The 12,431-nt window shown below is 51.7% G+C and overlaps 1 protein-coding gene across 3 annotated transcripts in view; it reads right to left on the bottom strand.

The window, feature by feature from the left end:
- The window catches only part of LHPP (phospholysine phosphohistidine inorganic pyrophosphate phosphatase), a 140,925-nt gene that overhangs the window by 115,861 nt on the left and 12,633 nt on the right, over positions 1–12,431 (bottom strand). For all 3 annotated transcript variants that reach the window (XM_082672936.1, XM_082672938.1, XM_082672937.1), the window contains exons 2-3: positions 7,865–8,052; positions 4,282–4,435 (exon numbers count right to left, since the gene is read on the bottom strand). In XM_082672936.1, coding sequence (XP_082529062.1) covers positions 4,282–4,435; positions 7,865–8,052 — 342 coding nt within the window. The remainder of the gene's footprint in view (positions 1–4,281; positions 4,436–7,864; positions 8,053–12,431) is intronic.

Raw genomic sequence — 12,431 nt, 5'->3', positions numbered from 1 at the left:
CCTGAGTGTTCTGGCCACAAAGAAGAAACTGTGGATTCTGGAAAGACAGGGAAAAGCCGGAGAGAAGCAGTCAGATAGATTTTATGCTTTATTTCTTCTGCCCTTCCGATTATTCAGCACAAACTCCCTTCAAAATGACCACTTGACCTTTCCCACAAGAGCCATTAACCTTCCATAGGCTGTCGCGTAAACAGCTTAATTTTCTGAGGGCAGCATGACAGAAGAAATTACAAAGGCAATTCCCACTCTCGGTCCAAACAGATGCCAAATGTAAATCACACCGTTTCTAGGAGGAGGACACTCTGCCCCAGTGCCCCCGCCACCCTGCCTCCTTGGGGACTCCGCACAGCCCCACTCCAGTGGAGGACAGCCCCTCATCATCAATGACCCCCACGTGGATGCGACAGCAGCTCTTCATGGCTCCTTGGGCTGTCCCAGGAAGCTATGACCTAGGCCCAGAAGCTGTTGGTCCCTTTCTCTGATTTTTGAGTACCCAGCCCATAGCCTAAGCCAGAATCCCCAGCAGCTAGAGACCCCACTAATTGCTTATTTGGAAAACAAACACTTGCCTACTGTTGAATGTGTTACAGAATTACAAAGCTAAAAGAAACTGATCTCATTATTTTTTCGTTTTCAACAACATACCTATTTTGACTACTACCCCTTATCTGGAATAGTAACTTTTAATAATTAGAGACAATTTTAAAGAAAAAAATTTTAACATAAATGAGTTATAACAGAGTTTCTTTTTTTTTTTTTTTTGGCCCCACCGTGTGGCATGCAGGATCTTAGCTCCCCGACCAGAGACCGAACCTGTGCCTGCTGTGTTGGGAGCATGGAGTCTTAACCACTGGACCACCAGGGAAGTCACTAAAACAGATCTTCTTAATTGTGTTGTTCTTTAGTGAGGGGCTGGTAACTTCAGGGATGCCTACAGGACCAAGCCAGGAGTGTAAAAGAATTAAGCAGGCCAGGTTCTGTGGTTTGCAATGAACTAAACTGAAGAAGGTAAGGTTTGGAAGGGACTGTGACAGTTCATTTTATGTCAACTTGGCTGGGCCAAGCTCCCCAGATATTTGGTCTAACAGTATTCTGGATGCTTCTGTGAAGATGTCTCTTGGGTGAGATTAACATTTAAATCAGTGGACCTGAGTAAAGCAGATTGCCCTCCAGAGCGTGGTGGGCTTCGTTCAGTCAGCTGAAGGCACAACCAGAACGAAGTCGGAGCTCTCTGAGCGAGAAGGAACCTGCCGGCAGACAGCCTGGCATTCAGACTGCAACTCTCCCCTGCATCTCCAGCCTGCGGCCTATGCTGCAGATTCTGGACATACCTAGACTCCACAATCAACTTCTCTTTATATACACATCTTCCTCAACTTACCGTGGGGTTACGTCCTGATAAACCCATCATAAGTTGAAAATATTGTAAGTCAAAAATGCATTTAGGGCTTCCCTGGTGGCGCAGTGGTTGAGAGTCTGCCTGCTGATGCAGGGGACACGGGTTCGTGCCCCGGTCCGGGAAGATCCCACATGCCGTGGAGCGGCTGGGCCCGTGAGCCATGGCCGCTGAGCCTGCGCATCCGTAGCCTATGCTCCGCAACGGGAGAGGCCACAACAGTGAGAGGCCTGCATACCACACACACAAAAAATAAATAAAATAAAATAAAATAAAAATGCATTTAATAAGCCCTACCTACCAAATACTATAGCTTAGCCCAGCCTACCTTAAATGTGCTCAGAACACTATATTAGCCTACAGCTGGGCAGCATCATCTAATGCAAAGTCTATTTTATAATAAAGCATTGAATATCTCATGTATTTTATTGAATACTGTACTGAAAGAGAAAAACAGAATGGCGATCTGGGTACAGATGGTCGTAAAGTGTATCCGTTGTTTACCCTCGTGGTCGAGTGGCTGCCTGGGAGCTGCCACTTGCTGCTACTGCCCAGCATCATAAGACAGCATCATATTGCATACGGGAAAAGATCAAAATTCGAAGTCTGATTTTTACTGAACGTGCGTAGCTTTCACACCATCACAAAGTCGAAAAATCATAATCCGAACCATCGCTAAGTCAGGGACTGTCTGTATATACATCTCCACATCCTGTTGGTTTTGTTTCTCTGGAGAGCGCTGACTAATACAGGACACATTTTATTTTCATCATAAACACACAAGAATATTTGTAGCTCCGAAAAGAAGTATATCCTCTCTTCTCTTTCTTTAAATCTTTCATTTGCCTATTTTGTAAGAGACATAGCCATGAAAAGATATTTCTCTACTATGAGAAAAACAACAGTTGGTACAAGATGAACGGCAACCAACTCTGAAACTTGGAGAAGGGGCAGGAGGACATGGTCAGGTCCGCGGTGCACCGGAACTAACGGACCAGTGGCTCCAGCCAAGCTGTGGTGCTCTCGGGAATGTGGGGCCAGGACTGCCAGATCTTCTGATTTCTCAAAAGGATCCAGAAATCTGGTTATTTAACGTAAAATCTCCCAATTTTTAAAACATCCTCAAAAAGATTTAAGATCCTGTGTGGACCAAATGTCTGCTCTTGAATGTAGCCTAGAGGCGACAGAGCACAGGCTCTGGGGGGCACTCCTGGCCATCCTGGCACTTACAGATGGGGGGACCATGGCTTACTTCACCTCCCTATGCCTCAATAGGCCCATCTGTAAAATGGCAATGACACTGCCTACAGCTCAGCGTTGTGGTCAGAATTAAACATGGAACTACATAAAGTGCTTAGCAATGGCTGGCGGCCAGATAAAAAGCCCCCTGGTGTCACCTGGAATAGCTGCCCTGCTCAGCAGGCAGAGAAAGGAAGTTCCCAATCACCAGAAGCACCTAAGCTGAGAAAGGCTCCCCCAGAGACGGCCACAGAATTCCTGCCCCGCACGAGAAGCTGGGATAGAGCTCCACAGCATCCTCGTGGTTCTAAAATCCTAGTGTTGCTTCCATTGAGGACAGAATAAATCTGCACAGCTTTCTGGAAAGCAGCTTGGCAACATACATTAAGAACCTCAAAAATACATATCATCTGAAATGCACAAAGATACCGATCACAGCCTTACTTTGGTAGAAAACTAGAAACAGCACAAATGTCCATCAGCAGGCGTTGGTTACAATAACTATAGGAGAGTTATTTTTTTTTAAATAACTGTAGGGGCTTCCCTGGTGGCGCAGTGGTTGAGAGTCCGCCTGCTGATGAGGGGGACACGGGTTCGTGCCCCGGTTCGTGCCCCAGTCCGGGAGGATCCCACGTGCGGCGAAGCGGCTGGGCCCGTGAGCCATGGCCGCTGAGCCTGCGCGTCCGGAGCCTGTGCTCCACAATGGGAGAGGCCACAGCAGTGAGAGGCCCACGTACCGCAAAAAAAAAAACAAAAAAAAAAAACCTGTAAAAACAATTGATAGGAATAACCTCACCACAGAGACATCTACTTATTGTATGGAAAGTGGTTCACAAAATGTTTGGTGAACAACTAAAAATGGGTGACAGAAGTAGGTCAAGTTTGACACTGATGTAAATACACGCATGTGTAATGATCTCTCTGCACAGGAAACCACTTGGAAGGACGTATATCAATACGTTGACAGTTGTTTGTTAATGCGGTGGGACTGGAAATGCCTTTTGTTTTCTTCTTTTTGCTCATCTGTATTCTCTAATTTTTCTTCAGTGAATATGTGCTGTCTTGGTGGTAAAAGATGGTAAGAAAAATAACCAACATGGCTTTTTAAAAGAGACAGTGAGGCTCAGGCTGAAGACTCGGACAAAAATGTTGGTCACAAAATCACAACTTTACACAGACTGTGCTGTGCGGCCAGAGATATGGGGCCCGGACAAGAGCATCCCACAGGCCCTCGAGCTTATTTTCTACTACTTAGGTGCCCCCTTGGCCCAATCCATCCAAGTCTTGTGCTGTATCCTGTGAAAATGCACCTAAACTCAGGACAGTCAACACAGGCCCCTGAGATCTCCAGGGGTCTCCTCTGCAGTGACCCTCCCCTGCCCCTGGCCTCTTCCAGCCTCGGGCCCGCAGGGAAGCTTGACCAACCAGCTCCTAAAGACAGGGAATTTCCTCAAAAATTATCAAAAGATAGGAATGAAGAAATGAAGGGAAAAAAAAGCAAGAAAAGGGGAGGGAAGGAAGAAGGAGTCACCCTGCGTCCACCCCACACCCACTTTTCCCGTCTTCTCTGTTGATTCTGTTAAGTCAGAGACGCACAGAGCATGACCCAAAGTGGCCATGAACGACTCTCTCTGCAGCTGACTTACCCTTTTCCCAGTGAGAAGAGCACAGGATTCTCCAGCTCCATGAGCACCTGGAAAGCTTTATTCATGTTTTGATAAGAAAAGCCTTCTCCTGCATCTGCAATTACGACACAGTTTGGGTTGGACGTGTCGATCTGATCAAATTCCGAGCGGACTCCTGGTGAGACAGAGAGAGAGAGAGAGAGAGAGAAGGATAAAGCCCCGGCTGACATGGCCCACCGCTCATCTCCTTCCAGGAACACCTGTGTCCGCCTTGTCTGCCCGACGCTTTCTCAGACGCTCTTTCTGATGGTCAAGCTGCCATGAGAGGTGGGCAAGGAAGGGGTGCTATTCCCATTTTACAGATGAAGGAATTCTGGCTCCACACAGAGTGTGTGTTAGGATCCTGAAAGATGATGGGCCCACCCCTGGCACCCCCACTCCAACACCAGCGTTACCCCAGAAGTTCCCTTAGTTCAAAACCATAGGCAGGAGACTTCCCTGGTGGCACAGTGGTTAAGAATCCCCCTGCTAATGCAGGGGACACAGGTTCGATCCCTGGTCAGGGAAGATCCCACATGTTGCGGAGCAACTAAGCCCGTGCACCACAACTACCGAGCCTGCACTCTAGAGCCCTCGAGCCACAACTACTGAGCCTGCGTTCCACAACTACTGAAGCCCATGTGCCTAGAGCCCGTGCTCTGCAACAAGAGAAGCCACGGCAAGGAGAAGCCTGCGCACCGCAACGAAGAGTAGCCCCCGCTCACCGCAACTAGAGAAAGCCCATGCGCAGCAACAAAGACCCAACACAGCCAAAAATTAATTAATTAATTTTTAAAAAAACCAAAACTCAGGTATCTGTCAACAGGGGAACGGATAAACAAACCATGGGATGTTCACTCAATAGAATGCCACTCCGCGATCAAGAGGAAAAGACGTACTGACACGTGCAACCAAACAGCATGTTGGGTGAAAGAAGCCGTGCACACTAGGAACGGTTAACTCAGCAGGCCTGGGCTGCTCAAACCCTGCACATCCAAAGAAAGGCTGTCTTCAGATCAGGCCCACCACCGCCTCCCGGGAGATCACCTCTGAGCCCTTGGAATATTCTGCCTGGAAAGAGCGCTTTTGTGTATCTGGGGCCCTGGGCTATGCTGCATCAGTTTGACACCTGGGGGCCTGGAGACAGAGTAGCCAAGGTCAGTCACACGGGCACTGCATGCCTACCTGACTGACCCTTAATAAAAACCCTGGGCACGAGGCTGCAGTGAGCTTCTCTGGGTGACCACACCTCAGGCGTACCGTCACGCATCGCGCTGCTGGGAGAATGAAGTGCATCCCAGCACAACGCACCTGGAAGTTCGCGCCCAGATGCTCCTGGTCTCTGCCCACGCATCTCTTCCCTTCGCTGAGTTTAATCTGTATTCTTTCACTGTAATAAACCATAACTGTGAGTAGGACAGCTTTTCTGAGTCCTGTGAGTCCTTCTAGCAAATCATCAAGCCTGAGGGTGGTCTTGGGAACCCCAAAAACTAGGTGCTGTGTGATTATATCTATATGAAATTCTAGACACAGTAATCTGATTTATAATGGAAAAAAATCCAAACAGTGGGTGCCTCTATGGGGCTGGGGATGGGGACTAATAGGGAAGGGCATTAGGGAACTTTTGGGGTGATGGTAATGTTCTAGGTCTTTCTTTTATATATATATATATAATATATATATTTTGTTGGGGGGTCTGCATTGGGTCTCAGTTGCGGCATGCGGACTCTTAGTCGCGGCATGCACGCAGGATCTAGTTCCCCAACCAGGGGTCGAACCCGGGTCCCCTGCATTGGGAGCGTGGAGTCTTAGTAATGGAAGTCCCAGTAATGTTCTAGGTCTTGACAGGGGTTTGAGTCACACAGATGTGCGCATGTTTCAAAACTCAGCAAAAGTACACTTAAGATTTCTGTATTTCATTGCATGTAAATTTTACATGAAAAGAAAAAACTAAACAGATTGAACTCTAGTTAATGATGTGAAGTGTTTAGGGGAAGTGTACCAATGCCTGCAAGTTACTTTGAAATGCATCAAAAAGATAAAGATGGATAGATGGATGGTGGGATGGGTAGATATATAATGAAGAAAATATAGCAAAATGTCACTGGTAAAATCAAGGTTAAGGGCATACAAATATTCCAAGTAAAATTCTTCCAGCTTTGCTGTACATTTGAAAATTCTCGTAATAAAATGTTGGGGGGAAGATTTATTGACAATAAAACTTGAAAAAGATTCAAAGTCTGAAAAGTCAGGTACACCTATGGAAAACACAGATGCAGGATTATAGGTGAGGAAGGGCACCTGGCTTCCCCTTCAGCCTCTCAAGCTCTAACATCTGCCTGTTGGACTCACTGATGAACGATGCCTTCAAGGCAAACTCTGAGTTTCCCTCTCACCTCTGGTAGTTCCACCCCACCCCTCCCTTCACCCTGGGGAGGGGAGGATTTCTTTCTTAAGTTTTTCTGTTTCTTTAAGGACCTGTTCTAAAGACACTGGCAGGGATCCTAGATCACAGAGGAAGCATTTGGAGAAACACGATTTCTAAAGGCTGGGCATGTCGCCCTCGACTGGCGCCAGAGTCGTGGACTGGACACCCGGACCTCCAGGGAGCTCCCTCCATCTCTTGGAGGCCCACCCCTGTCCGGAGGCGGAAGATCATTCTTGTCTCTGCCAGAGGTTTGTAAATCAAAACACCAAGTGCAAAGGAGGGAAGAAGGCTCAGTGCAACTAAAGAAAAGTGTCCTGAATTCTGAAGCGTTGCTATGTCTCTTCTTTTTATCTTTCTGGCCGCACGGCGCAGCATGTGGGATCGTAGTTCCCCGACCAGGGATTGAACCTGCGCTCCATGCATCGGGAGCGCAGAGTCTTAACCACTGGACTGCCAAGGAAGTCCCTCTTCTTTTTAAATATTCAGAAGGCACCAGGTAATACTGCTCCTTCCTCTCTGTTCCAGCAAAACTCCCCGCTGAGGGTCCAAGGGGCTCTTTTCCTTCATTCAGACTAATATCAGGAAGGAAACCTGTGCCATTTGTCAGACAGCAGGGCTGGTTTTCACAAATATAGTTCAGAAACCTATGGACCTCAGTCTAGCTTTTCATCCCCCCCTCTCTGTCTCTCTCTGTCTCTGTGTGTGTGTGTGTGTGTGTGTGTGTGTGTGTGTGTGTCTCTCTCTCTCTCTCTCTCTCTCACACACACACACACACACACACACACACACACACACACACACACACACACACACACACACACACACACACCAGAGGCTAAAATCTTGCCCCCTTGACAATTCCTTGCCACCTTGCTTCATCCTAGATCACAGAAAGCAAATTCAGGGTTTTCCTCTGAGGAGCCACCTGGAACCTGCCTCCAAACACCCTCCGGTATGAGGCCGGGATGGATGGGGCCGGGTCCCCAGCAGGGAGCCCACAGGTGTCAACAGGAGCCACGTGCTACCTCTGTGCCCTGCCCCGTGGTCTGGCTCAGGTGAGAAGTGGCCCCTCCCCAGCCCCCACCTGGAAAGGAGGCGCCTTCACCCCAGCCAGGTCCCAGGGCCCGGCAGGCCTACCGTCGTGGATGAGCAGGTGTGGCCGCAGGCCTCGCTCCTTCAGGATCAGGCAGGTGGCAGGGGCCGGGGCGGTCACCTCGCCCTCTGAGATGTCGAAGCCCAGACGCCGAAGCATCCCCACCAGGTCTCCCCGGGACTTCTGCGACTCGTTGGTGCAGAACCTCACCTTCAGCTGGGACCGCTTCAGTCTGGAAGTGGGGAGACAGGTGGAGGGGCTGTCAGCAGGCAGTGTGGCCTGCTGCGGAGGGGGCTGGACAGGCGCTTCTCCGAGGGTGCAGGCCAGGTTGCCACGGGCCCCTGAGCTGGGCCTCAACTGACCTCGGGGGTTTTGGAGCTGGAGCAGACCATTCTCACCCTCACTGCGCTTGACACAGCTGAGGCTCCCCAAGGTTCCCGCCTGGCCTCTGCCCGCACCTCCCCTTCTGCCTGGGACACGTCCCCACCCTCCCCTGGGACACACTGCCCACGCACATGCCAGCTCTCCCGCACTCGACACCTCCTCCACCACACCATGCCGCTCAGCCTCGCGGGGGTCACCTCTGAGCGTCCTGGCCACCCCTCTGGACCTCCCGTCACAACGAGCATTTCCACTTAGCAACTGAGCTGACTCTGTACCCACACTTTCCCAAATACAAAGGTCAAGGGGCCAAGCTGAGGTGTGTCTCCTCATCACTGTCACCGAAGAAAGGTTTGCCAGACAGAGTCACCAGGCACACGGGCGAGTTAACGTGAGGTGAGCCTGGGATGCGTGCAGAGTGTCAGCGGCACCGACATCCTTCCCGTCTGAGCTCACAGGAGGCTCCGCATCCCAGTTGCACCTGGGCAGGCTCACCGAATGCAAAGCCACAAAGCTGATGCCTGAAGAGACCCCAGTGAAATAACATTCAACCCTTCTACAGGCAGCTACTGAGCACCTACTAAATGCCTGGCTGGGGTGGGTGCACAGAAACGCCACGGTGTCCGCAGGCAGGCTCTCTGACCCCCAGAGCCCTCAGTCGGCAGGTGGGGCGGAGACCACACGAAGGAAGGGGGAATCGGGGATTGAGAACAGAGAGGTGCTGGGAAGAACCAAACAGGTGAAGAGACAGGGTGGCCAGGGAGGGTGGGAAGGTCGGGGAGGCCTCCCTGGGGAGGAGAGAGCTCCGGAGCTGAGACCCGAAGGGAAGCAAAGAGGCAAAGGCAGAGCGGCCGGCAGAAGGAAGAGGGGACCTGGTAAGCGTCAGCGCTGCAGGTGTGGCCGGGCAGGAGAGGAGGCTGGCGTGGGGGCCGAGCAAGGGGGCCAGCGGGCCGGGGGGAGTGAGAAGAGGTGGGCTGGCCACACCTCTGGCCTGGCCCAGAGTGCACAGCCCTCCCTGGATGAACCCCGGGCCACAGCGAGGGAGCCTTCATATTTGGCATCTGCAGAGAGTGCGGTGGGGGGCCACGGAAGACACCAGGCTACAAGTCAAGAGGCCCAAGAAATCCTAGGGAAAAGGTGGAGGGTCTGTATGTCCCCTTCTCCAACCATCCTGTGGGACGCTGCCCCTACCCTGTCTCTATCCAGGTTTTTCTTTCTAACACTAACCAGTATCTCCAATCGTCTCATTTCTGTATCTGTTCACCGTCTCTCTCCTGGACCCATGTGCTCCATGCGGTCAGGAATGGGGCCTGCTGGGCGCTCCTCAGCACCCCCAGTGCTTCACACAGGGCTTGGCACACGGCAGGCCCCCGATAAGCGTTTGCTGAATGACTGAGTGATGGAAAGTCCAGATGACAGCTGGTGAGGGGGACCCTTCCTTAGGACCACGCCTACTGCTTCCCCCAAGGGTAGCCCTGACGGAAACAGACAGGATTCAGTGGTGAAGACACGCATTCCCACGCTACAGTGAGCTTTCAGACCCTCTGAGCACTGGAGTGGACAGGTGCGATTTGGAAAAAAATTGGCAGATCTACTGACAACAAGGCGAACGCAGACAGAGAGGCTGACAATGTCATAATCAATTCTTTCTTAGTATTTGTCTTTCCTAATCAGGGGGTTATGAATTATCAATTACATTTAGTGGTTAATTGCCCTTCATAAAGACAGCTTTGTATTTTTAAATTAGGCAGTTAATACATTGTAACTAATAGCACCACCTTGTACATTACGGGCAGATCTTCATTGATTGGCACCCGGGATGTGCGATCGCACCCAAGTTAATGGAGCAGTTGAGAGAAGAAGGCAGGGGGTGCCGGGGGACTAATTATTCCTAATGGATTATGATGTGACCTTCTCAGAACAGTGAGCAATCGGTGTGACAGTGAGATGACAGTGCCTCACATCTGCTATTCCAAACACAACTTCGATGCCCATAAAAAAACGAGTAAGTAACAGAACTCACTTCAGGACACTTCAGCCACTGTTCTCCTTTGAAATACAACATAAGTTCATCCAAAACACATGTTTTAAAATCAAAGTACCAGTTTTAGGATTGAATCAGTCCCTGGAAAGTGGCGGGAAATGCTTGGGGAAGGCCCCTCCCTGTGGGTCTGTCCATTCGTGCCCCTGACCGCACCCCCTTTTGACTTTCTGGCACAAGTCCCAGGTCCTCTCTCTTCATTTTTCTTAGTTACTAAAAATAACAGAAGTAGGGCTTCCCTGGTGGCGCAGTGGTTGAGCGTCCGCCTGCCGATGCAGGGGACACAGGTTCGTGCCCTGGTCAGGGAAGATCCCACATGCCGCAGAGCAGCTAGGCCCGTGAGCCATGGCCGCTAAGCCTGCGCGTCCAGAGCCTGTGCTCCGCAACGGGAGAGGCCACAGCAGTGAGAGGCCCACGTACCGCAAAAAAAAAACAAAAAAAAAACAGAAGTATTCATTATTATTATTAAAATAGTAAAGCATGAATACAACATTACACTGGACCTTGCCTTGGGGCTCAGTATCCATGATCTGATTTCATCCTCACCCCCTAAGGGCAGAGCCCCCTACATACACCCTGTGTCCCCTACATGCACCCCCCAGGGCCCGGTGCCTGGAGCACAGGGGGCCCTAAGCACATGTTGAGAAAACAAGCTGAGGAGGCAAGAGCCACGGTCCCCATTCCAGAGACGACAGAACAGAGGCTCCGGGGAGCAGAGACCCGAGAAGGTCTCTCGGCTTATAACCAGCGGAGCCCACGGGCCCGCAGCTGGCCACAAGGTGGCGGCCCAGGCTCTGGTCCAGGGGGTGGAGGTGCTGGTGCTTCCCCAGTAAGGGAGGCACCTGCCGGGGCAGGCCCAGCTCGGCCCTGCTGGGCAGGACACTGAAACCTTCCCGGGGGGGGAAGGGTGTGCATGGGGCACACATGTGCGTGCACAGGGGACAGAGTGTGAGAAGGTGGGTCAGCACTGCAGGGGAGACCCTGAATGGCCAAGGCTATGAACTGTGTCCCTCCCACAAAATCGTATGTCGATTCCCTCAGGAGGTAATGAAGGTTGTCAAGTGAGGACAGAAGGGTGGGGCCCTGATACGACAGGATTAGTGTGCTTATAGCAAGAGACACCAGAGATCTCCCTGCGAGCACAGAGTAGAGGCCGTGTCAGGACACGGCAGAAGGTGGCCACCGAACAAGCCAGTAAGAGGACTCTCGCCAGAGACGCACCCTGCCGGCCCCTCGGTCTTGGATGCCTAGGCTTCAGAACTGTGGGAAGCAAACCTCCGTGCTGAAGCCCCCAGGCCGTGGTATTCTGTTACTTAAGCCTGCAGGCCGTGGTATTCTGTTACGGCAGACTAAGACAGCCAAGGAACCAAAGCCTCGGCATCTCTCGGAGGGGTCTGCTGCCAGAGGTCAGATTCAGACTCGGGAGGCCTGGAACACGCGAATCCAATGTCAGGAAAGCCGGAGCCAGGCGTGGCTTCAGGGCCACGGCACAGTCTGCAAAGGGCTTCCCAAGGGGAGTGAATCCAAAGGATTTCAACATCGGACTGGGCCCAGCTCCAGAACATGACATGTCACCCCATCCCCTGACACCCAAGAACCCTGGGCACAGGGGGCCTACCGCAGGGTCCTGGCAGCCCAGAGCCGGGCTCTGGCTAGATGGCCCCTCTGAGACCACGGCCTCAGTCCACTGCACCCTCCCCAGACCCCCTGAGAGGGCGGGTACTTGCCCCTACTTCCCGTGGCCGCAACGGCTCTTTGAACTGACCTTTACCTCATCCCGGAGGCCAGGACAAGCTCTGAGTGACGACGTCGCCTGATGCAATTACCGAGCATCACAGGAACTGGTCCCTTGCAAATCACCTCGGACCTCACACATCTGCTGGCTGTCGGCATCTGCCAGGGGCGCTCACCCGAAAATAATGGAAACCTTCTCATTATCGCTCGGTAGCAGGTAGAGTGCTAGGACGATTATTGGACATCCTGACTGACCTTGGCATTGCTCCACAGCCTGATGCCCTCTGGGCTCGCCAAAGAGGGGCTGGGCAGGAGGCGAGGAGGCTGCCCTGGATAAGGCCCCTCCTAGCTCGGTCCCCACCCCACCCCACCCCAGCCATCTGTCACCTTCATCTGACCCAGAAGGCCCTCTCATCACCCTGAGTCTTTGCCTTCACCCTCCTCTATGGCCAAAT

The sequence above is a fragment of the Grampus griseus genome (genome assembly GCF_964374135.1).
Source record: "Grampus griseus genome assembly, chromosome: 16".
NCBI classification, from domain to species: domain Eukaryota; kingdom Metazoa; phylum Chordata; class Mammalia; order Artiodactyla; family Delphinidae; genus Grampus; species Grampus griseus.
This window is presented reverse-complemented; position numbering and strand designations above follow the sequence as displayed.